Below are 26,820 nucleotides of genomic sequence, written 5' to 3'. Positions count from 1 at the left end.
ATAGACACAGACAGGCAAAATGCCAATACACATAAAATGAATAAATAAAAATTTAAAAGTACTGAAAAAAACCCTCATTAGGGTTAGGGCTATGCTCCTGCCAATAACTCCAAGGAAACTTATTGTGTCACACAAAGAACAACAAAAGTAGCATGAAATTAGAAGGGGGACTAGTTGATGAAGAGGAAAGTGATCCATAAGGGTGGTAAGAAGACAAGAGAGGAAAATGGGGTATGAATATTAGAACATGCTATATACATGTTTGAAAATGTCACAATGAGAACTATTATTACGTGTGATTAATATATATTAATAAAGACATAAAAATTCAGATTTCTGAGTCTGATCTACATCTTCAGGGTCTGGGGTGGGACCTGAGATTCTGAAGGTTCCCAGTTGCACTGATGCTGTTGGTCCTGGGACCACAGTTCATAGGGAAGAGATCTGGGGTTTCTCCTATTGCTTACAGCAAGGGCTTAACTTCCCTTCCCCTAGAAAATACCCAGGGCCGTATAAGTGCTGAGTAGGCACACCCCCTCTGTGCTACACACTCTAGACCAGACGTTCTCAATCTGTGGGTTGTGACCCCCTTGACAAAATTCTATCTCCAAAAATACTTAGATTATGATTCATAGCAATAGCAAAATTATAGCTATGAAGTAGCAATGGGATAATTTTATGACTCGGGGGTCACCACAACATGAGGAATTGTATTAAAGGGTCATAGCATTAGTAAGGTTGAGAACCACTGTTCTAGGGGATGCTAAAGGCAAACTCTCAGATGCAGCTGATGGCATCACTGGAGCAGTGTGAAACTTACCTGCCCCTTGTTACACCTGGGCTATTTGAACCTTGGAATCTCTGAATGCCCAGGTGTTCATAGTTTGCATAGAGATGGCAGGACCTTCTGAGTTCTTGCCGGGTCTGGGCAATCAGTGTCACAAAGACTAGTGTGACCTCAGTGAATTTGCAGTCTTTTGTTTTTGAAGACAGGGTTTCCTATCTGTATCCCTGGCTGTCCTGGGGCTCGCTTTGTAGGCTGGCCTTGAATTCAGAGATCTGCCTGCCTCCAACTTACAGTCCTATGTATGTCTTACATATTGTGCTTTGTCATGCTGTCAGTAGGAACGGCTTCATAGTCCCTTCTGACTTGTTCCCATCCCCCACCCCGTTGCTCCTGCTCCCCTTTCTCTCCTGAAGCACAAGAAGGGACTGTCCCTGGAGTTCTCATGTGGACTAGGGGCCCGAATCCATCAAAAAGATCCACGGCCATCATTAATCTGTTTAATAACATTTAGCCACTCACTCAGGAAGATTACACTCCCATCTCAGAGGAGACTGAAAACCCAACATCACACCCGAAGTCTACCGAGACTTTGGCCCAGGCCATTGTCTGACCTCTGTGCTCACTGCCTCTCCTAAACCGCAATTGTTAGCCCTCTGAGGTTGCTTAGAGAGCTCTACTGCCTTCTCTACCGTCCCTGTCCATCAAAGAGGTGTAACCTTTGGCCATCAGGCCTCCTGCATCTTTGCATTTTGTGTAGCTCCTGCATATGCACACACGTCCGGTTTTGAACATTCTCTCCATTATCCATTCACTCCAGCACAGGTACACTCACACCTTCAGAGGGACAGTAGGAGCTCCCCTGTAGGGCCAGTGAGAGACAACCCTGGATCTCAGAAGTGAGTGGGAGGTTTCATTTTGCAGGACCTCACAGCCTGTGAGGATGTTCCCTCCACAGGTCAGAATGAGAAGATGAATGTGCCCCACCCATGAGGGAACCCATGCATGAAAGACGGCTGAGGGACAAGACAGTTGCACTCATCTCTGGCATGCCTTCTCCTAGTCTCAGAACCACTGTCTACCCTGAACTTTTCAGTTGTCTGAAGGAGAGATCATGCCCCACCCCGAGGTAGTTTGAGCTGGTCTCCTCCCCATTGGTCAGGAAGGGCCCTTTATAATACTACACATTTAATTAGCCAGCCAGCTGTGAGCATTGAGGGAGAAGGTACAAAGCCTTTAAGGCCCAGATGCTGTAGGACCCAACACATGATCATTTTTTTTTCTTGGATTTATTTTATGGCTGGTCCTCTCAAGGCATTGCTCATATAAATTAGAAGCCTGTAATTATATTTTCCACCAATTTTAAGGAAGTAGTGAGCCCCATGCCTCCATTTCTGGACTGGAGGCAAGCTATAGTGAACCTTGGCAGTGTGGTCCCAAGTCCTCTATCCTACTTCACCTTTTTTTTTTTTTTAAACTTAAAAATATTTTCTGTAGACCAGGCTGGCTTCGAACTCACAGAGAACCCGCCTGACTCTGCCTCCTGAGTGCTGGGATTAAAGGAGTGAGCCACCAACACCCAGGTTAAAAATATTTTCATACAATATATTTTGATCAGGTTTTTTCTTTCTTCCTACTCTTCCCAGATCCTTCCACCTCCCTACCCAGTCAACTCCACCCCTTCCCTCTGCCCCCCAATCACAACCCTTTCATTCTGATGAGATGCTTCTTTGGGTAAGGATGAAAATACGTCAACTTTCAATCAACAATGCCCCAATCTTCCGATATGAGATGCATGAGACTAAAGACAGGTATTAGCTAGGCGGGGAGGGATGTAGGAAGCCCTCGGATTAGGAGCCCAGAGACAAGAGTTTAGCTTTGGTTTTGTCTGTACTAATGGTGATTTGGCCATACTCTTCTGCTTGTAACATGAACTCTGCCTCACAGTCACACCTGTAAGTTCCTAGCAGCCTCTCCACACACCTGTCCTTCTTTTTACAGTGTGCATGCCTGCAGAGAGAGACTGGAAGAGGGGGTTGGAATCTCCTGAGCTTCAGTTACAGGGTGCTATGAGCCGCTTGATGTGGAAACTGGGCTACTCTGGAAGAGCAGCAAGTGCTCTTACCTACTGAGCCAACACTCCAGCTCCATACTTGTCCTTGATCTTAAGGTCTCTGTATAGGGTATCCATATTGTCACCCCTAGAATGTTCTTCACTCCCTTCTCTACTTAGGTGAGTCTCATTGGCATTGTCTCATCCTTGGAAACAGAAGCACTGACTTGGAAAGAGAATAGTCTTGAGTTCAATCCCAACTGCATTATCTTAGGCAAGTCACTTAGGCTTACTCAGCTTCAGTCTACTCATCAGTGAGATGGGGATAATAGGGTGGAGAATATGATAATGTCCCAGAAGCCCTTATTGCTTGGGCAGTGTGTACAGAAGGTTTAACAAACACCAATGGTGGCATTCCAGAAAGTGTTGCTCTTTCTGAGAGCCTAGAGATGGGCAGGGTGTGGTGATGCCTTCACTGTGGCCTGTGACTCTCCTCTCAGGGGTCACCCTGGGTTGCAAATACTTCTCAGCTTGACAGTTTCCTCTCTTAGAGGACAGCAATGACATCTCCCTTACTGTCTGTGCCCACCTCCCAGGTCAGCATTGCAGCTTGTCCACTGAAGGCATTAGGATAGGGAATGATCAAGAACAAGTCCCTAAACTTTTCTGTCCCTATCTCTGAAGTGGCAAGTTTAGACAGGAATATCTCTAAGGCTTCCTCTTGGTTGTGAAGTTCCTGCTGAGTTTTAACGGTTACTTTTGGTTTTGTTCTCAAGACTCCTTGAGCTAGTTCTCAAGAACTCACAAGCTAGTTCACATAGTGAGTCTGCACTATGGCCCGGAGGCTGCCAGCACCACCTTTCAGCTCATCACCAGCATTTGCCAGGCTGTCAGAGGTGGGCCAGCTCTCTGGTGAGGCAGTGAGGCCCCTCTTGGGAAGGTAACCAAACAAAGAGCATCTGGAGCCCTTATTGGGGATGGTGTAGGAGAGCCTCATGCTGTCCTTAGTTCTGTCTTACTTTGTGGATGAGAAGCTGCAAATTTGAAGGATGATGGATGACAGTGTCAGTCTCTCCCTCTGTACATGTTGGGACAGCCTCCCCCCTATCCTAAATGATTCCAGGTGCCCCTATGTGGGACTGGGGGTGACATTTAGGACCACACACATACAAAGCATGTGACTCTGTGTGGGGCAGAGATCCTTAGAAGTACACAGATCCCCAAAGAAGGACAAGAGTGCCCACAAGAATGTTCTCACAAGCTAGTTCACATTGCAAGGGAAGGAGAGAAAAATATTCATTTTCCTCACACAGTGTTTTGTACTTGGGGTCCTGACCACTCTTCTGCCTTCTCTGAAATGCACTCAGCTGCACTCCCTAACACACACACACACACACACACACACACACACACAGAGAGAGAGAGATAGAGAGAGAGAGAGAGAGAGTCAGAGACAGAGAGACTGAGAGAGACAGAGACAGACAACCAGACATACATACACAGAGACAGACAGTAAGCAAATAGATATAGCCAGACACACGCACATGACAGACACATGACAAACAGACACAGACAGACAGAGAGACACAGACAGGCAGTAAAGTAGATACCCAAACATAGATACACTACCTACAGACACACACAGACACAAAGACAGACATAGACACACACACAAACACACACACAAATGTGCATACATGTATGAATGCACGTCACTACAAATAATGCAATTCCTGATTAAAAACAAACTTTACCTGGGGCTAGGGAGGTGGCTCAGCAGGCAAGACACTTACATAGAAGTGTGCGGACCTGAGCCCAGATATGTAGAACCCATCTAAAGCCAGCAGTAGTATTTCTCTGTCATCCCAACTCTCTAGCAAGATGGGAGGGCAGAGACAAGAAATACCCTGGAAGCTCACAGGCCTGCGAGCCTGGTGAACACATCAGTTAACAACCGAAGATTCTGTCTCACACTGAGGACATTGAGGAGGTCCTCTGACCTCCACAGGCATGCTGCAGCACATGTATACCTATGCTCACACACGGAAAAAAAAAAAAAAACAAATAACCCCCCATCTTTTGCTGGCTCCCTAAATTGCCACCATGTAGCAGTCTCCATTCCTGCTTAATCAGTATCAGAAGCCAGCCACAAGCCATTCTTCCTCTTGTTCCCTCTAGTCTCTGTTCATTGGTGTCAATGTTTACAAGATTATATAATTAAGTTTCCTTTCCCACGTAATAGCTAAATAGCCCATTTGCACGCTGTGTCTAGTTTTCATCTTTATCTCTTTTAATAACTGTGTTTCACTGACTAGTTGTGTCATAATCTCTTTATACATTTCCCCATTGTGGTTCTGGTAGGTAATATTTAAAATTTAGGTTAAAAATAACAATGCAACAAAGACTCAGATTTATAGAACCTTTTCCCTCATTTTGGGTTTTTCGGTAGTGTAATTCCTACATGTGCAATTACTACAAGAAAGGATACAAATATCATAAAAATGTAGCCCATAAATGCTGTTATTTTTTCCTGAACTGGTCCTTATGCAGAAAAATGGTTACTCCCTACTGAGGTACTTGGGTAGAGTGAGAGGTTCTGAGATCAGTTTTATACCCAAGACCCACTGTTTCTAGGATGACCATGCTAAAGTATGCTGATTCTTAACTCAAGAAGAAAGCTCCCTCTTGCTGAATGTAGGCATGTATTCCTGGGACCTCATGATGGGTCTAGGGTAGGACACACAAGGAGCTGAGGAAGGGAAGCCCCTGGCAGGCTGTGATGCTCACATCATCACCCCAGGTAACAAGACAGATGGACAGGGAAACCCTTTTTCTCTCTTTTTAAATTATCTCCATCAGAACAACTCCAAGTCTTGAACCCATGCATAGAGGTCCAGTTAAAACTGGCAGGTCTGTCTTCTGCCATCCAGCCCATCCCCAGCAACATTAGACTGACTGGAGGACGGGTTGGGGGCTGGGATGGACAGGGGCCAGCAGGCAGTGGAAGGGGAAGCCAGTTTGGCTTTGGGCTGGATGAATGAAACCTATCCACTATTGCATTCAGCTGGAAAGAGGGAAATGGTTTCGCTGATGTTTCCATTCCCAAACTCCCTGGAGAAAGTAGATAATAAATAAGTGACAATAACAGATTGCACACTGTCAGTATGGGCACTTCTTTGCCCCAAGAGAATTGATTTTTAATAACAGTGCAGATGACATGTGGCGGGAGTTGTCGCTGACATGGGTGTTTTGCAGGTCTTAATAAATCACACCAGCCCAGAGCCTCTGGAATGGACTAGGTTGCTGGGTGCTGTTTGTGGATGGCACTGAGGCAGGAGGCTGGACTTAGCACGCTTGGCCAGTTACTTCACCATCCAGGTCTCAGTTTTCCCATCTCCAAAATGGGTATCATCCTCTCAAGTTCACAGTACTACTGCAAAGGATCAGGAGAAAGAATGCCAGGCCTGACCTTTCCAAATATGGTAGTTACTCTTATAATAATGATGGACTAGAACATACAGGTGAGAGGTTTAAGAGCAGGATGACATCTCTACCATCATGAGGAGATCCTTTAAAAGTGATAGCAGAAAAAGACACAACTTTTTTAAATCAGTAAAATAATGCAAGGTAGAAAGGTATACAAGTTGGACCTAGAGTTGGGGTAGCACGGGGTCCCCCTGCTCTAGCAAGCTCCCACTGAGACCAGAACAACAGAGTTATTCCATATTCACAGTAGCCAGAGCTGTGATGTGTGTTCTAGATGCAGCTTCTCATTAAATCCTCCTAAGATTCGGAGAGGCAATTACCATCGTTATCTGATTTTTATGGATGAGAATACACACAGGAGGGGCAGAGCCATGCTTGGGAACCAGAAGGGTTCTGGAGCCCTCTAGCTCATCTGCCTCAATGGAGCTGTCCTCAACTTGGGGGCAGGACAGCACCAGGCAGACATGAGGATGTACGAGTGGGGAGGCTACAGTCTGTGCAATGCTGTCTGCAGAAATGCAGAGGAAGAGCTCAAGTATGGCCAGGACTCTTGAGTTCCCAAGAGAAGGTGGGCATCGGGATTTGTTGGTTGTATTTAAATGCTAGAAACTTGTTAAAACTTTGACTTTTTTTTTTTTTTTTTTTTTTGAGACAGGATCCTGTTAACTAGCCCAGGTTAGACTCAAAGTCACTAAATAGTCTAGGCTGGGTTCTTTTTGCCTCAACCTCCTAAGGATCCCATGTATAACATGGGATTATACATGTGTGTCATGGTACCCAGGCCTAAAACTTTTGGTTTTTGAAAAAGATACTTGTAATTCAATTTTCTGAGCTTGGATGGTGCCTGGCCTTCCAGCTTGTCATCTCTGGTCCTTGCCGAGGATGCTGCATCACCCTTTTGAAGTCATAGTGAGCACCTGTGAACAGCCTGCCCATCACAGTGTGGTCCCACACCCCACTCTGAGAGGGAGGATACAGTGTAGTCTAATTCCCTAATCACAGGGACACACAGCAAAGTGCAGACTTGAGGAGGTGATTGATTAGTTAAAGGTTCATGAATGGCAGTGTGCTGAACCTCAGGAACGGCTGACTCGTAGAGTCCATTGTCTTTACCCCATTGAGTAAACAAGGGTGCCTGGATGAATGGGCTTTGCCCAAAGGACAGTGGGGAAGGCAGGAGCTCTGTACACCTCATGTTATTATCCAGTACCATGTAAGCTGACCCAAGGCCCTGTGACTTACAGCACTCGGAGTGACCGTAGACCGTTGAAGGCATGGACTGGGATGCATCTCAGTCGGTTGTAGCTCAGGATCCTGTGGAGAGAGAAATGTGAGCCTGGTGGCTGCTCCTGTTCTTGTGGGTGCACTGTTTACGCTGTGAACCCATCAAAGCAAATGTTTCCTCCAATTTCCCTGATTTAATATATCGACAAAGGAACTGTAATACAGAGGGATGAGAAACCTCTTACCAGTCCAGGAAGCTCCTAAGCTGGTCCCCCACCCCCATGTTCCACAGCAGACTGGCTCTCTAATCAGCTTTCCTACCACCTCCCTCCACTGTCAAATGGTGTGTGCTTACAACGTGCCGAGCTAATGGGGAATAAATGGGTCTGAGCAAAACATAATTGTGTAGGAAACCCTCCACTGGGAAAGAACATGCATGCATCCCAGAAGGCATTCCAAAGACAGCCTTCTTCAGAGGTAATTAGCTTCCAGTTCCTCCATCTGCCAGGCTCCTACCTCTCCTTTTTTGCATCTTCTGATGACTAAAGTCTGCCTTTCACTGGGGCAGCTAAAGCCTCGAGGACCAAGAGCAAGGCACCTAGGACTGAGGGGCTACAAGACTGGGTAATGCCCATGAATTTAAAGGTGAGATGCCACCATACTCACAGTGTGGAGAGGTGGGACATGTTGCTGAAGGTGTAATTGGTCAGCATGCTGATGCTGTTATTGCTCAGGTCACTAGATAAAGTAAACCAGAAAAGCCACGAGTTACTGTTAGCTGTACCTGAGGGAGCCCACAACCCACTATTACATGAGTATACTACCTGTCAATCAATCCATTCACTACCACACGTGTACCCATTCACCCACCTATCCATGCACTCATTTACATCCATCCACGTACTCACCTAGTATCCTGCACACCTTGGATCATCTGTCTAGATGTATATTCACTCATCTCCATTTGTCCGTCTGTATGCCTACCCATTCTCACATTTAATCCACTCACTTGCTCATTTTTCCACTTATCTCCCCCCCCCATCCATTCACCTACTCATACTTTGGTTCCAATGTTAATTTTCCAATTTACATTGTCCTTGCCCACCCATTCATCCATTTATTTACGCATTCAATGATTAAATCATTCAATTACATTCCTGTCCACCCATTTCATTCTAACAAAACATAACACATAAGAAAACAATTTCTCCTTATTCTAGTATATTTCTTCCCATGATCAATTCATGTTTCCCTCTTTCTCTCTCTCTCTCTTCCCTCCCTCCCTCCCTCCTTCCCTCCCTCCCTCCCTTTCTCTCTTTCTCTCTCTCTTTCTTTCTTTCTTTTTTGTCAGGGTTTCTCTGTATAGCCCTTGCTGTCCTGGAACTTGATCTATAGACCATGCTAACCTAGAACTCAAGAGATTTGCCTGCCTCTGCCACCCCCTCCCCAGGGATGGGATTAAAGGCATCAACCACCACTGCCTGGCTAAAAAATGTGTAGCCCAGGCTGGCCTCGAACTCATGATCCTCCTGGCTCTATCTCCTTAAGTAAATCCTACTGGTGTGTGCCAGCACAACTGGCCCCATGATCAATTCTTATCACCAGTCCTCCGTCATTTATTCATTCCATCTAATTCGTCTCTTAGGAGGAACAAAGTTGGTGGGAGAAGAGACCTCTATCCACTACACCCTCTAGCTTTTCCTCAGTGACAAACTCCAAGAACAGCAGGGTGATTATTAGTTGTACACTGGAATTACCCAAGGAGCTTATAAATCTTCTGAAGCCAGGGTTCCCTGCCTGTATATTCTGATTAAAATGCTGTATGTGGGTGTGGTGACAGTATTAAATGACAGCATGAACAGCTCCTACCTGGGCAATTCCACACATCAGAAGCCCGTGCCCACTGCTACAGAACAGTGGTTCTCAACTGGGGCTCTCTTGCTCTACCGTCACATTTGGTAATGGTTACAGACATTTTTTTTTTTTTTTTTTTTTTTTTTTTTGCTGTTCCTATTGGGAAGCACTACTGGCTTCTAATAGAAGCCAAACTCACTGCCTGGTTTCCCATGATAATCATGACAACTCCCCTAAGTAATAACTATCCAGCCACAGATGTCCATAGTTCTGAGTCTGAGAAATGTTCATACAGACACTGGTTTCTGGAGAATAAGAATGGAGACCAAATGGTGGCTTTCTGGAACTTTTCATTAGTGGGCCTCTGACATTCATTGTAAAAGAACCCTTCTTATCTCTTGTGGACTGGCTCCTACCCCTCTCAGGCAGACATGGGCATCTTTCAATTACCACTTGCCCAAGGAATAATTTTACCCCTCTGTGTCCACCAAGGCAAGGCAGTGATGCTGTTGAGGGACAAGCTCATGGCCCTCTCCCATGCCCAGGCTCTCTGTTTCCCATTCAAGAGTTTTCAGGTTCTTGGGAGGTGTGAAGCTTGTATCAGGCGTTACTGAAGGCCCTTTGTTTAAACTACCTACTTGGGGCATTTTTCTGGGAAACCAGAGAAGGAAGAATGGATGCCTGTTTGTGCTCCTGGCAGATCTAAGAGTGGCCACAGCTCACAAGGAACTGGAAGTCCAGAAGGCTCGGGAATTCAGCTTGGAGCTTGGAGGTCAGCAGCAAGCCAGTAGGGAGGTAGTTCAGAGCCCATGATGACATGCTTTGGCTATTTGTGCACACTTGCCTCGCTGGCAAATCCTCCCACATGAGCCTGGTATGTTTCCTCCCAGCTGCTCCTCCCTGTGCCATGCAGGCGTGCAGGTTGAGAACTCCTGCACCTGGCCCAGCACTGTTCTCTCTTATTCTCTATAGCCCTGTCTCACACCACCTCAGGAAGGAGAAACAAATGCCTGCCACGTGGCAAGCTCCTTACATAAGTGTCAGCTGTCGGAGGGCGGACAACTCTTTGGGCACCGATGTTAAATGGTTTCCTTCTAGGTACCTGAAAGAGAGGCACAGAGTGATAACACTGGGAAGGATACTGCACACCAGTCACATGCTCTGAGAAGCCCTCCTGAGTTACCTCTTCATACCCACCCCAACACCTGTTATCATTGTATACTTTGAGATCTCGAAGTCCGTGATATTTTTCTCCACTAGACTGGTAAGTTTCATGATGGCAGAGTTCATGCTAAAAGTGCCCTTCACTGTATCCTAGCAGGGCTCTTTATACTGCTGATATATACTAGGTACTCAACATAGATTTGTTTAGCATTAATAAATGAAGCACTCATTTGATGCTGACTTGTCACAGTATCTGGGAAGCAGAGATAACACAGTCGAGGCACCACTTACTCAAGGTTACACAGAAACAAATAGTTCATCTAGAGTCTAACTTGTGGGTTAGTGGTTCTCAACCTGTGGGTCATGACTCCTTTGGGGTCAAACATCAGATATCCTGCACATCAGATATTTACATTTTAATGAGTCATAACCATAACAAAATTTACAGTTATGAAGTAGTGATGAAAATAATTTTAGGGTTGGGGGGGTCACCACAACCTGAGGAACTGTATTAAAGAGTTGAAGCATTAGGAAAGTTGAAAACCACCGATCTAGAATTTGAAACCGAGTCTCCCTGACAATTCCACAGATTTTACTTAGCTCATGGGAGGGTAGCTGGGGAATTGAGCCATCATTTGTCTTAAGAATTCAAATTTGAATTGAGGGAGACTTGAAATGTCAGATGATACTCAGGGACAGCCTACTAGAGCCTCCAGGGAATTAACTGGGGAAAAATGAGGAGTAGCAATTACAGAAGAAACACTAAACAGCTGGTGGGTGGGGGTGGGTGGGGGCCACACCCAGGGCAGAAGCTTCAGCAGGGGGCTCTGTGGGAACCCTTCCTCCCTTGGTGCTTGCTCAGTACTGGCAGCCCACAGAAGAGAAGGGAGACACCACTCTAAAGAGATGCTTGCTATTTGGCGGCTCAATGAACCACACTTGGGAAATACCCACCAAGGAGTGAAAGACTGTCTTCTGACAAACCTGACAAAGAGGACATTGTGACATTGGAAAAGAAACCCTGAGTCAGATCACAGAGCATCCGGGCAGCAGAAAACCTGGTGGGAACCAAAGTGTTACCGGGAACTTTCATACAGACTGCAAGTAGTGCATAGGACACCGACAAGAGTTGTACAGGGCCCGAGGGAAATTACAAAGGTGGGACCTGCTCCAGAGCCTGCATCTGTCCAGGACAGCCATCTGTCATCTGATCATGCACAGGAGGACTCAGAAGGGAGAAGGGGAGCATCTATAGCAAGAGGAGGTCTAGGATCTGGGAAGGTACATGGTAGAGTCTGGCTGGAATCAAGCAATCAGCTCAGTCGGTTTTCATAGCCTCTATTTCCATGCAGGTTTCTATCCTTCTACATCGACCCTGTCTTTATTTAATACCCAATGCTATTTTAGTAGGCTGGCTTGGCTTCATTCTGTTCTTGACCCAACCCTATATTTTTCCTCTCCCAAAGAACACAACCTGGCCTGACCTGCATGCAGGGCCTCTATGCTCAGCTCCCTGAGAAATGGGGCTTTTTTTTTTTTTTTAAAATCTTCACTTTTCTCTTTTTAGCAGACCTTTATCCAAAATCCCTTTTGTGTCCTCCTTCTTTTGTGTCCCTTCAGGTCTCTCCTCTACTTTTTCTTTATCATCTCAATACTAATCACTGGTACCAAAGTTTGTGTTCTCTTAGATTCATTCAGGAGGGTATTCATGTCTTCTTTCATTTCTTTGAATGTACTGATAATCATACTTTTTGAACTGTGTGACATTTTGTCTAAATCACTCTCATCGGGAGCCATTTCTCTGAACTGGTAGTTTTTGGAATAGGTAGGTTGTCTTGGTTTTTCATGTCACTTTTTTTGTGTGTTGGGATTTGTACATGAAGAGTTAGGCCATTGGCTGGTTTTTTGCAATGCAGGCAATCTCTCTTCTAGATATAAAGTCATAGATCCCAACACAGTATCAGTAGATGACTTCAATGCCCTACTCCCACCAATAGATAGTTCATCAGGACAAAAGATAAACAAAGAATCAACAGAATTAAGTGACATCACAGATTAAATTGACTTAACAGATATTCACAAAACGTTCTACCAAACACTGCAGAATACATCTTCTTTTCAGTAGTGGAATTTTATAATTTTCTCTATAACTGATCATATGTGAGGACATAAAGCAAGTCTCAGCAAATACAGGACAAATGAAAGAACTTCTTGTATTCTGTTTGGCCACAGTGGAATAAAGTTAGACATCATGAAAAATAGAAACTATAGAAAATTTGCAGACTCATGCATATTAAACAACACACTATAGAATGATGAATGGGTGAATGGTCATTGAAGAAACCAAGAAGGAAAAAAAATCTTGGAATTGAATAAATACAGATTGATCATACATAAACCTATATGATATAATGGAAGCAGTTCTAACAGGGAGGTTGACAGTTGTAAGTACCTACATTAAATATCAGCATGAACTCAAATAAATAATTAAGTGATGTTCCTCAGGGCCTAACAAAACAAGAATAAGCCAAATCTGGACTCAGTGGGGGTGAAAGTATTTTCTTCCATGCCTGAGTTGGCTTCCAGACACATTTTAGGTGGAAGCAACGAACAACCCCCAAAAGTGGTCCTCTGACTTCCACATGTGTGCACATGCACAATCACACACAAAACCAGCATTTTCCTGATACCCAAACCAAAGAAAGATACAATGAAAAGAAAATTGCTGACCAATCTCTCTGATGAACTCAGGTGTCAAAAAAAAAAATCTCGATAAAATATTTGTGACCTGAATTTAAGGACACACTAAGATGATCACTTACCATAAGTAAGTTTGCTTCATTACAGAGAAGCAGGGATCATTCAACATATGCAAATCAATAAATGTAATACATCCCCCAATGGACTCAAGGACAGAAATCACAGGATCAACTCAATAGATACAGATAAAAGCCTTTGTCAAAACTCAACACCCTTTCATGATAAAGCCTCCAGAAGGCTAGGAATGGAAGAAACATAACAAAGGGTATTTACCATGAAGTAAAGCCAACATCGTGCTAAACGGAGAAAAAGCAGTTCCATTAAAATGAGGAACAATACAATGGTGTCCATTGTCATCTATTCAATATAGTACTTAAAATATTATCCAGAACAGTAAGAGAAGGAAATAAAAGAGATACAAAGAGAAAAGGAGGAAGTCAAATTTCCTTTTTTGCACTTTTTAGGATTTAATACATGAGAGACCCTAAAGACTCCACCAGGGGGGCTGGAGAAATGGCTCATCGGATAAGAGCACTGGCTGCTCTTCCAGAGATCCTGAGTTCAATTCCCAGCAACTACGTGGTGGCTTACAATCATCTCTAATAGGATCCAATATTCTCTTCTGCCATGCAGGCATACATGTAGTAGAGCACTCATATACATAAAATACATGAAAAAAAAAAAGACCACCAGAAAATTCTGAGAGCCAATAAATACTTTCAGTAAACACACAAAATCATCAGCCTTTCTATATACTAATGATCTAAATAAGTAGGATCTGAAAGAAATGAGGGAAATAATCCTATTCACAACACACTCAAAAATACAGAAAAAAATCTAATCAGTGGAGTGAAAGACACATACAATGGAAACATTAAAACACGGAAGAAGGAAACTGATGGAGATACTAGAAGATAGAGATACTCTCTCATGCTCATGGATTGGAAAATTTAATCCTGTTAAAATGATTATAGATTAAATGCAGTGCCCATTAAAATACCAACAGCAATCACTACAGAAACAGAAAAAACAAAACAAAACAATACAACCCCAAAACACTAAAACTCATATGGAGTCAGGCAGTGGTGGTGCACGCCTTTAATTCCAGAGCTTGGGAGGCAGAGGCAGGTGGATCTCTGTGAGTTCAAGGCTAGCCTGGTCTGCAGAGTGAGTTTCAGGAGAGCCAGGACTGTTACACAGAGAAACCCTGTCTTGAAAAACCAAAACCAACCAAACAAAACAAAAAAACCCAAACCAAAACAAACCCCCAAAAATTTCATATGGAACTATAAAGAACCCCAGATATCCACAGCAACCCTGAACAAAAAGAATAGTGTGTTAGTTATCACTGTGCCTGATCTCAAGTTATACAACAGAGCGATACTGATAAAAACAGCAAGGTACTAGCACAAAAACAGACTCAAGTCAATGACAGAAAAGTGAGAGGTGAGATACAAGCCATGCAGCAAAAGCTAACTAATTTTCATTACAAAGTTGTGAAAACCAAACCAAACCAAAACAACAAAAACACACACATGCATGCGTACATACATACATACATACATACATACATACATACATACATACATACACACACACACACTGAAGAAAAGATAACCTTTGTAACAAGTGGTGCTAGGGAAACTGGATATCCTTAGTAGAAGAATACAGCTGGCCCCTTTCTCTAACCTTGAACAAAATCAACTCTAAGGCTGAACACCTTAATGTAAGATCTAAAACTCTGAAGCTGCTAGAGGATCAAGACCTAGGCACAACTAACGGCTCTCTTCCCCCAATTCCAGTCACTTGGGAGGCGAGGTCAACTCCTGACAAAGGCAACCCGGTGAAATTAAAAAACTTCTGTATGTAACCAAAACAAAATGCTCCACAATAAGCCAGTTATTAGAGGAGACAGCTTACAGAATGGGAGAAAAATCTTTGCCATGGATACATCTGACAGCTGATTAATATGTGAAATATACAAACAACTAAAAAAAAAAAACTCACTAAACAAACCAACAAAAAACTTAGTGAAAAAAAAATAGGCCAAGGAACTTAGCTGAGAATTCTCAAAAGAAGAAATATGAACGGCCCATAAATATTTTAAAATGTGCTCAACATCCTTAGCCATCAGGGAAATGTAAATTAAAACTACTTTGAAATTCCATCTCACCCCCAGTCAGAATGGCTATTATGAAGAAAACAAATGACAACAAATGCTGTCCGGGATATGTGGAAAGGCTAACTGTTATTCACTGTCAGTGGGAATGTAAATGGTACAGCCACCATGGACATCTGTCTGGGGTTTCCTTAAAAGCTAAAAATAGAACTTCCTTGTGTCCCAGCTACAACACTCCTTGGTGTGTACCCAGAAGACTCTCCATCCCACCATACAGACATTCGCTCCTCCACGATCATCGCTGCTCTATTCACAGCTAGGAAATGGATTCATCCTAGATGTCCATCAGCCGATGAACAGATAATGAAAATGTGGTACATGTACACATGGAATTTTATTCAGCCGTAAAATGAAATTATGAAACATGCAGGAAAATGGATGTTACTGGAAGCATTAGACCGAGTGCGGTAGCCTAGGTTTGGAAAGACAAATGCTGAAATTCTCTCCCACATACAGAGCCCAGCTTCTAATTTTTACATATGTGCATTGATGTGGGAAAGGATGCATGCAGAGCTCAGGAAACTAGAAAGGGGCTGATGAGAGAGCAGGGAAAAGATTCTCCAAGGTAAGGGAAAGTGGGAACACATGTGGCATTATAGTGGAAGGGGAAAACAGGAAAGGTTTTAATGGGGACGGAGGCAGGGAGATGGGGGAATGAAAAGTAAGGCTGTGTGTGGGGTGTCAGTCCAAACTAATGATGTGCAAAAAAGCCATAAGGAAATCTGATACCTGTAAGCCAATCAAACATTATATCAAATATGAAAGCTTGAATGGAGGTACAATGAGTGGGTGGATAAAGCCGCTCCCAGAAGCCGCAGGTTATAAATGAAAGTCCCAGTGCTGTATGTGAGATTCCTCCCTCCCCCAAATGTGATAAACAATTGTCACCACTGTTCATTGCCTACCAGAACTGGATGGGAAGTCCCTATTTCTGAAGACACTATTTTTCCTGTTGGCAGGACATAGAGAAAAATGAGGCTGGAGCTGTGCTGGAAACTTCCTCCCAGTTGCCTAACTTTCACTGTACGCCAAGGTGCTATGCAGGCTTCTGAGGAGAGCTGCTGCCAACACTCTTAGTCGGCCGTGGACACTGCGTGCTACAACATCACTGGCCAGGTAAGTGTGCACTGCAAACAAGTCTCGTCATGCTCCTTCAAGGAACCCTAACGAGACTGGGTCATGAATAAAAGGGATTAAAAAGTGGGGTGAATTAGAGAGAGGAAAGGAATCAGTGCAGTGGGAGGGGGGGTGGACAAAGTACTGGGGGGTAAGACTGAAATGTACTGTGTATGGAAAGGTCAAAATGCAATGGAAGTTACTGTTGTATATACTTAATATATGATAGAAGCATTTTATGTATGGACTTATTTGTTTATAAAATGTTTATTTTACCTGTATGAGTGTTTTGGCTACATGTATGTCTGTGTGCCATGTGTGTACCTGGTACCCACAGTTCCTCTGAAACTGAAGTTACAGATGGTTGTGAAACACCCTGTGGGTGCTGGCAATTGAACCCAGGTCCTCTGGAGGAGCAGCCAGTGCTCTTAATTGCTAAGTCATCTCTCCAGCCCCAACAAAAACATTTTTAAAGTGAACTGGAATTCAACGCTGAGGATCTCTGATGTCTTTTTGGAAATAAGGAAAGAGAGGCACGTCTGTGTCACAAGGGACAAATGACGGCAGGGGTCAAGCGTAGAATGAAGGTCACTAACAGACAGGAACTCTTTCAGACAAACAGTGACTTGCCTGGACCCCAGACTTCTGCAGAGACCTGTTCAGCTAGGATGAGGTGAATTTTGTGGACTTAAGTCTACAGAAGAATGCAGCCTCAATGTAATTATGTGGTCCTGATTTACAAAGACAGCCCCTGCCATGCCTACTCTCAGGAGGGGCCACAGGCTACTTTATTCACTCCCCCACTATAAGTCCTTTCCCTCAGGCTTTCTGTTGCTTAAAACACAAGTGGAGATTTGTTAAGGAGACTTTCAAGACCATCTTGGCTGTTTGGGGTGAATTTTCTTCCACATAGCCCTTGTAGTATCCTGTCACTGTCATTTGCCTGCCTGGTGCCTGTCTTCGGTTCCATGAGGTCTCTCCTGTTGTCTCAGGGCTTCTCAAGCTTTAACACACATGCAAATGGCCTGGGATCACGTGAACAAAACTGGTTCTGATCTGGAAGGTCTGGGGTGGGATTGGAGAATGTGCATTTCTAATATGCTCACTAAGACCTACTTTGGGGTAATGGGTTGCTAACACATGGCTGTTGTCTCAGGGTTTCTACTGCTGTGAAGAGACACCACGACAAGGGCAACTATTATAAAGGGAAACATTTAATTGGGAGGCTGGCTTATAGTTTTAGAGGTTTATTCCATTATCATCATGGTAGGAAACATGGTGGCATGCAGGCAGACATGGTACTGGAGAAGGAGCTGATAGTCCTACATCTTGATCTGTAGGCAGCAGAAATGACTATAACACTAGGTATGGCTTGAACATGTATGAGACCTCAAAGCCTGCCTCCACAGTGACACACTTCCTCCAACAAGGCCATACTTCCTAACAGTTGACAATCCCTATGGGCCAAGCATTCAAACACATGAGTCTATGGGGTTACACCTACTCAAACCACTACAGCTAGGTATTCAAGACCCACTACAAAATGATCAAATTGGGCAGAAATGGGTTGAAACAGGACATGGGCAATCTTGGCAATGGCAGACAAGTTGAAATGTGTATCATTTTCATTTGAGACCCAGTGATTCTCTTCCTGTGGCCAACCCTGAGGAAGCCTCATGGCACAGAACTCTGAGCCTGATTCAGAAAGCCTCAAGCTGCCATGTCATACTGGATAGTGTCCTCATTTGGTCCTTTCTTGTGAGCCTGTTATGTGCCTGACTATGCTAGGTGTTGGCATGTGTATATCAAATCCCATTTTTGCCTTCAGGAAGCTTTATTCAGGGGCTAAAATTCAGCTGTGCACACACTTAGGTTGTGGCCTCAGGCCAAGGAGCTGAGCATCCATCCATCCATCCATCCATGCAAGTGTAAGTATTTATTAATCACCTGCCCTGTGCCAGGCACTGTCTATGCTGGTAAATGAGACCATCATGAGAGAAGAGGCATGCACATGAAGAGGTCCGAAGCTGTGCTTTGTAGGGAAGGTGCAAGGGACTGTGGTGGAGAACTCCTTGGGTCTGGAGGCTTCACTTTGTGTTCAATTTGCTCTCCCGAGCCTAGTGCCTCACCCCGCATCACAGCATCCTGACTGCTGCTTATCTATGTGACTTCCATGTGTTGTGGTGAATCCAGAAAACCCTAGATCAAACCACAGAGGGCTCTGCTACATTTCAGTGAAGTTAAAGTCAACTGTGCTAACCATGTTAATCCAGGGTAAAAATGAGCTGTTTATCTCGTCTTCCGAGAGACCTGGAGAAAGGAGAGGAAAGGCCACTAAGTTTCTCAAACAGTCTCCATGGCATGCTCAGGACGTCTCTGCTTCATTCTTGGTATTCAGTAGGATTGAGTAAACCGAGTAGCCCCCTGTTTGCCCATCTGACAGTCTCCCTGTCTCACTTGCAAGCAAAGCAAACCACCTGCTTTTTACTCCTTATCCTCTGTCAGAATCTCCATTGCTTGCAATGCTCACCAACTGCAGATGCTAACTGTACTACAAAATACATTCACAGAAACATCTAGACCCAGAATTCGACCATGATAATTGGCACTGCAACCTAGCCAACTCCAGACAGGAAATTACAAGGACCTTACATTCTTTCTCTGGTTCATCTCATGTCTGACCCTCTGATGACCTCTAGTTGCACTTGCACTGGCCTTGTCCTTCTCTGAAGGATGAAAGAGAGGGTGGCCAGGTCTCTGCCTGCCTTGGCCTTGCCTCTACCTCCATGTCGAGTTCTTCCCTGTGCCCTCAGCCCTTAAGTCCTTAGCTCCAGCCTGCCTCCCACATTTCAGCCCCCCTCCCCAGGTGACATTATAAGTATCCAAGGCTCTGGGCATTACACCATGTTTCAGTCCCTGGGGCATCTTCGGTGTGAGTCTGTCTGTGGAGTCATGTCAGAATGCCCACTATGGCCTTCCCACACACTGGCAACAGCTAGGCTCAGGAAATGTCGCCTGGGCAATGAAAATCCCAGAACTCTCTGAGGGAGCTGTATTTGGCACTACCAAGTGAGTGGGAGCCACTTTCGGTACAGGGTGTCCCAGTGCCCTGGCATCATGGCTTGGAAGACACAGAATCAAAAAGTTCTGCTTCAGAAATGCAGATGCAGCGGCGAGAGAGCTGCCTTTGTAGGAAACCCTTGATGAAGGCTCTCAACTCCAAAGTTGCCTATAGCTACAGTGGAGCCCGGAGGGACCATTCAGAAGCCTGCCCCCTGCCCCCGGCCTCAGAACTGCTGCAGCTTTTCTGGCAGGTCAACCTTTGCACCGACCTGAATTTAAATGCTCTCTTTCAGCCCTCACTCCCGAGAACACACCTGCCTTGCATGAAAATCCACACAGATCTCCTTGCACGAGCACTGCCTGCTTGCTTTCTGCTCCCAATTTAAGCTTTGCAGAGCAGACTGGCTCTCACAAAGAATTAGCTGAATGAAGGTGGAGAGGGCAGCTACTCCAGGCCAGTATTTCCACCAGAGGCCTGGGTAAAGTGGGGGCAGCTCAGCTGCCATTCTGGCTGTCTAATAGCTGTGTGCGTTTAGGCAAGGTACTTAACCTCTCTGAGCTTGTATTCACATAGCTGTAAAATGGATCTTATGATAATCATTACCATGAAGTATTTTAAGGGTCCCTATGGATAGATTTTAGTGTCTAGCACACTAGTGTTGAACAGTTTTTGAAAATATATTCAAATACATATATATTCATATATGTGTATGTGTTTATATCCACACAGATACACAGACAGACAGACAGACAGACAGACAGACACACACACACACACACACACACACACACACACACACACACACTTTGTCCACTTAGTGATATACACAATTATCAGAAGAAAGATTTCACCTCTTCTCCTGCTTCCAGCATGTTTCACTGTAAGGACAGTGGCATCAAGCCATGATGCTCATTACAATGCTGTTTGGCTCTTTTATGTCCGTGCATGTGGAAAGTCCACCCTCCTCTGGCCCTCAGCCTGCACATGACCTTCTCAAGCTCCCTGCACATGCATCTTCTTTCTTGGGCTACCTGCTCCCCGGAGATCCAGGTGCCTGACTAGAAGACCTTCCTATCAGGAGGGGCTTTGCCAGGCATGTGCTTTCTTCCTGAATGTTCCTGGGGAATATGACTCAGCCACAGGCTAGTCTTTACACTGCCTTCTCTCTCTTCTAAGTTTCCAGGATCAGAGACATGACTATGACCCTGACTGCTCTACTCCAACCCCAGCGGCCGTGTCTCCTGAAGCATATCAGCTGACTGCATGAATGAGCGTCCGTCATTTTATCTCTCTCCGTCTCTCAGCATCCATCCTTGCCTCATGCCAGGCATAAGTTCCCAGTACTGAATAGAGTCTCAGCTCTAATAGGGACCAGTCCTCCTCAGTCCCCTCAACTTCCTGGGAGCCCTGACAAGCATTCTCTTCTAATGCTACCTGCTGAGGTCTCTCTAGGCCAGGCCCACACTAGCACCCTACCATGCTTAGAGGAAGCATCTTTCCAAAGCTGGGGTAAACCCTGCAGCTGACTGGGGGTACTCTATGGTACTCCCTGTGTCAGGTTTTGCTGGATATGTCAACTTGACAAAAGGCTGAAGTCAGCTGATAGGAGAGAACCTCAGTTGAGAAAATACTTCCATAAGATTAGGTTATAGGCAGACCTGTAAGGCATCTTCTTGTTTAGTGACTGACACAGGGAGGGGAGGGGTGGCAGCCCACTGGGGTTGGTGCCATCCCTGGGCTGGTGGTCCTATGTTTTATAAAAGCAGGCTGAGCAAGCTATGTGGAAGATGTCAGTAAGAAGCACCCCTCCATGGCCTCTGCATCAGCTTCTGTCTCTGGGTTTCTGCCCTTTTTGATTACCTGCCCCAATTTCTGGGTGATGAAGTGAAACTGAAGTATAATCCAAATAAATCCTTTACTTCACAACTTGCTTTTTGGCCATAGTGTTTCAATGCAGCAAAAGAAACCCTAACTAAGACACAAAGAGTCAAGGAATATAGGCAGCCTGGGCTGTGACTCTATTTAATGCTGGGGAAGCAAGCCCAGCAGAAGGCACGAAGAGGCAGCCCCTTTGCTGGCAGCAGCTACATGGACTGGACAGACCACAGGCAGCACCCAAACAATGATGGCAGAGCTCCTGGTCTGTCTTTTCCCTCCAATGCAGGTGACAGACATGGCTGGATGTTGCAAAACCCCAGGAAACTGGTCGCCAGGTGGCAAGAAAGGGATGGATGGGCCTGTGCACTGTGGTGGGGCAGGCAGAAAGAGCTTGAATCTATGCTCTGCAGCTGTTGGGCAAGCTGCTATAAGCAGGCCATAAAAGTCCAGTGCTGCGAGTTCTCACTCCTATGCGGAAGTTAAATAGCTGGCCTCGTGGAAGTAAAGAGCAATGGCTTCCCCAGGTTGGAAAAATGAGGGAAATGAAAGAGGGTACAGGAAGCAGGTGGATAGGAGGAAAGAGTTACAATATGCTATATCAGTGGTTCTCAACCAGTGGGTCGTGACCCCTTTTTTGGGTTGAATATAAGATACCCTGAATATTTACTTTCAATTCGTAACAGCAAGTAGCAAAATTACAGTTCTGAAGTAGCAACAAAAATAATTTATGTTTGGTGGGGGGTCACCACAATAGAAGGAACTGTATTAAAGGGTCACAGCATTAGGAAGGTTGAGAACCACTGTCTAATATTCCAGTAAATGGAAGCAAACACATTTTTAGACTTCTGTTATTCTGGAATAGTGAGGCAGGCCCAATGATAAATGGATATTTGCAGAGCAATAACTGTCCTTTCTGTGAGTGGGGAGGTACTGCTTTGGCAGAGCTTCTCTGTGACTTGGGGGGCTGACATGCTTTGCCCTGATTTCGAGAAGAGCCTATAGGTCCCTGTCTTAGGGTTTCTATTGCTGTGAAGAGACACCATGGAAAAACATTAATTGGGGTGGCTTGCTTACAGTTCAAAGGTTCGATCATGGTGGTGTGCAGGCAGATATGGTACGAGAAGGAGCTGAGAGTCCTACATCTTACAGGCAATAGGAAATGGTTGGTGACACTGGGAGTAGCTTGAGCACAGGAGAACTCAAAGCCCATCCTGAGTGACACACTTCCCCCAACAAGGCCACACCTTGTTTCTTTCAAACTGCCTTAGTCCCCCCTTTCAATCAGGAACTGGATGCTCCCTATAGCAGGTATCTCCCTATACTCCTTGCTGGCTGCTGTAGTGTCTGCTTCGGTTCTCCACATGCCACCTATGGGCACCTTCATGTCCCTGAGACTTTCACGAAGTCTGAGGTCCAAATTGTTTTTATAATGATCTAAAAGCATTGTTTTTTTCGTGCAGGAGAGATGGCTCAACGACTTTGAGAGCATACTACTCTTGCAGGGGACCCAAGATTGGTTCCCAGCATTCACACACACCAAGTGGTTCAGAACTGTCTGTCATTTTACCTCCAGGGGATCTGATACCCTCTTCTGGTCATGATCTCTGTGGGCACCTGCAAGCACATGCACCCCAACCCATGTATAAATGTCATTAAAAAAATAAAACAAAATCTTAAAGAAAAAGGTCAACATTCTCCGTTCTATACTCAGCTTACATTTGCCCTGGTGTCATAAAACCAACAGAGGATACCAGCGTAAGGGACATTAGCTTAAGGCACAGCACTGGGCCTAAGTTACTGTGCTGTCACTTACGTGTGCATTTGCACATAAAAAAAAAAAAAACAATGCAAACTGCGACAGCAAAGCAAGCCACACTTAAGACTGCCCTTGACAAGGCAGTAAAAACTACTAGCAGTAACAGTGTTGCCCTCCCCCCACCAATGCACTTGTTTCTTTAGCAAGTGTGTGACAAAATGAACAATGCACACACAGCATTTCTACAGCCCATAAAACACTTAGTGAAATCCTACGGCCATGTTCACTAAACTAGCGGCTTTGGGATTCTCCCATGAAAAACACTATTTCTGTTTAAAGGAATGACAGACAGGGGCATTTACTAGAATTTCTGGAAAATGAATAAAAAGAGTGGGACACAGGGCAAAGCACAGATGGTATTTGTTGCCAGCGACTGAATTGGGGCTTTCACATGAATATTAATATTTTTTGAAAACTTGGATTGAGCTCGATTGCTCCCCCCTCCCTTCCCCGACATCAAGACAGGGTTTCTCTGTGTAGCTCTGGCTGTCCTGGAACTCACTATGTAGACCAGGCTGGCCTTGAACTCACAGGGGTCCACCTGCCTCTGCCTCCTGAGCACTGGGATTAAAAGTGTGCACCACCACTGCTCAGCAACAGCTCCCTCTTCCTGAAGATTTCTCTGATGGGAAACTGACAGGTGGTCATGTCACTGGCATGAAGACAGCAGAATCCGTCATGACCTGGACAATCTGTGTAACTCGATGGGCTGCTTTAAGTGACCAGCTGGGGGACAGTACTACCCAAAGTCAACAGACCAGTGTGGTTTAGGGTAACAGAAAAAGCAAGTTCACAGATAGGAATGTGGGTTCCACGAGGCAGTTACCCTTCCAGAAGACCACACTGCCTGTGGTGGGTGATCAATGATGAAAACCCACCAGTATTGGAGGGGACTCTTAAAATGCTCCTTCCTATTCCAACCACATGCCTGTGTGAAGTTGGCCTTTTTCCTACAGCTTCACCCAAGCAACTAGCGCAATGCAGGGGATGCAGAATAGAAACCAGAGTTGCCGCAAAGCCAGACATTAAAGATTTGCACAAACTAGACAGTGTCATTCTCCTCACTTCAATCACTGGTTTGTCTCAACAACACACTTCTTATATAAATACGTAGTGGGTATGGAATTATTTTTAGATGGAATAAGAGATAGCTATTTCAAAATGGTCTGTGCTAGTTTCTAGGTGTCAAGTATCACAATGTACCTGACAAGCATGTGTTCTTGGAGTGCTGAAAAATCGTTAAAAGGTCCCAAGCTGGGGCCCAAAGCACTGTGCGCCAGGCCTACTGGCTCTCACTTTCTTGAGCACTCGTTTTCCTGCTTCCTCCCCGCCATTTGGTCCAGGAAATGGTTCAGCACCAGAACTGAGTTCCTTGGAGCACTCTAGAAGTTGTGCTTGGCGGGGAGACATCATCTCTTCCACAGAAAATAATTAGAGGTCCTCTAAAGGCATGGAGCCCCAATTATTTTTGCTATTTCAGTCTCTGTGTCCTGAACCTTAGAGGAGAGCACTCATGAGCTGTCTTCATGGCATTTCTGCATTTCAGCATGTCACTTGGCACCCATCTGGTCAGGAAGGAGCACATTCCATGGCCATTTTCTGTTGCTCCTATGCCTGGACACAGCTCACCACATGGCATTGTATTTGTTCACTCAGACTTTCAAGGGCTCAGCCTCAGCCTATACCCATGCTGACAGAGTCTTTTAGTGACTGTCAGACCTCCTTTCCTTCCCTGGGGCTGCCAGTTCCCGTGACAACCTGTCTGAGCATCAGGGACTGCCAGAAGTGACAGTCCCACCGAAGATCTGTTTGCATTCTAAGAGGCTGGCATGCATGCTCACAGCCGTCCTAGGAGACACTGGCCTGGAAGGTGCTAAAGATTCCCCAGAAGGAATCTGGGTCATGTCACATTCTGTCAATTATGTCTGAGGAAACAAGCCCAGATGGTCCTAGCAGAGGGAGTGGGCCTGGAGTCTAGGACGGAGTTCTGACTCACAAGTGTGACAGTGTGGGTGTGAGTGGTGATGTGAGTCTTGCTGCTTGGACACCCTGACCTACTGTCAGTCCCCTCACGTGGCTCTTCCAGCTCCCATTACAGGGTCACCACTGGTGTAGCTACTTCTGCCCTGCTAGGGACCTGCTCCTTCTGCCTGGCCCTTCTGATCATAGCCTCAGTGTCATGTCCCAGAGACGCTTTCTCTGAGTAGCACACCTAGGTAAACCTCTCTTTTGCATCCCCTTCCTGTTTCACCCTTCATTGAGTCATTCGTGCTTCTGAGATGAGAGAACAAATGTCTTCTGTCCCCAGAGAGGCCATGAGCCTCAGTGTTGGGCCCACCTGTTTTGCTAAGTGTCACCTCTCCATGTTGGCAGCGAGCCTGACATATGAGCCAGCTCATCCCCATGGGATGACGGCACGACAGAGGGCATCGTGACAGAGCATGGGCAGGCAGTGTGAGCCTGTGATGCTCTTCTGCACCAGATGGTGAGCACCTATGCCTGACTGAGAGCTAGGCCTATCTCCCGCTGAGCCAGGCAGGGTGCTGCATTCAATACTGTGAGTCCTCCAAAGAGAACATGACACCTGTTTCATTTAACTTGGAGCTTCTGGTCCAGGAACAAGATCTGGGGATGACTGTGAGAAACCTGATCTGGGAAGATGTTCTAGAACCAGGTGCAACTTAGCGCTGGCACATCACTTGTTTGATAGGAATGTTCGAAGGAGGGATAGGATCCTGCTGTAAGTGGATAAAAAGAGGCTTGTGCTCTCACTAGGGTTAGACACAGGCTTCACAGGGTCCAGAAAGGCATGGTACAGCCACTTGCACTCTGGAGTATCTTTAGAGAGAGGAGGGTCAGGCATGCCTCTCTTACAGGTGGAGATGGTTTGGAGTTGGCCTCCCTCTTCCCCTGGAACCCCAGCTCCCCAGCACCAATCAATGCTCCCAACCACTGTCTGTGAGAAGCTCCGCTGGGATCCAGTGAACTCAGGCATGTCCCCACACCCTCATTTGAGATGTGGGTACAGTGGGAAGGTTGAGTCTGGCGAGACTGTGGGACTGGGGGTGGTACCTACAGTTCAGTCACGTCCTTCGGCATGCCTTTGGGGAGGGCACGGAGCCCCCTGTTGCTGCACCGCACCACTGTCTCCACACAGGTGCACTGCTCAGGGCAGCGCGGACTCAGCTGGCAGCTGCTTTCCTCATTGCCTGTGGAGAACCCAGACAGGATGAGCGTGGTAGAAGACAAGCTCCACCAGGAGAACAGCTGGGCAAAGTTGGCTGACAGGGCCAGCTGTTCCCAGCAAAGGCCACCTCTGCTTAGCCCCAGCAGTGAGCCTGAACCAGAACTAAAGGTAGCTATTGGTTTCTTCCACTGCTAGAAGGGAAGGATGCATGTCTGGGTACATGGGAGGGGGCAGGCACTGCCAGTTACTGGGCTC

The 26,820-nt window shown here is 45.6% G+C and overlaps 1 protein-coding gene across 1 annotated transcript in view; it reads right to left on the bottom strand.

The window, feature by feature from the left end:
• The window catches only part of Slit3 (slit guidance ligand 3), a 575,059-nt gene that overhangs the window by 42,700 nt on the left and 505,539 nt on the right, over positions 1–26,820 (bottom strand). The window contains exons 20-23 of the mRNA XM_027425222.2: positions 26,455–26,587; positions 10,435–10,503; positions 8,214–8,285; positions 7,566–7,637 (exon numbers count right to left, since the gene is read on the bottom strand). Of these exons, the coding sequence (XP_027281023.1) occupies positions 7,566–7,637; positions 8,214–8,285; positions 10,435–10,503; positions 26,455–26,587 (346 nt within the window). The remainder of the gene's footprint in view (positions 1–7,565; positions 7,638–8,213; positions 8,286–10,434; positions 10,504–26,454; positions 26,588–26,820) is intronic.

The sequence above is a fragment of the Cricetulus griseus genome, chromosome 7 (genome assembly GCF_003668045.3).
Source record: "Cricetulus griseus strain 17A/GY chromosome 7, alternate assembly CriGri-PICRH-1.0, whole genome shotgun sequence".
Taxonomy (NCBI): Eukaryota; Metazoa; Chordata; class Mammalia; order Rodentia; family Cricetidae; genus Cricetulus; species Cricetulus griseus.
This window is presented reverse-complemented; position numbering and strand designations above follow the sequence as displayed.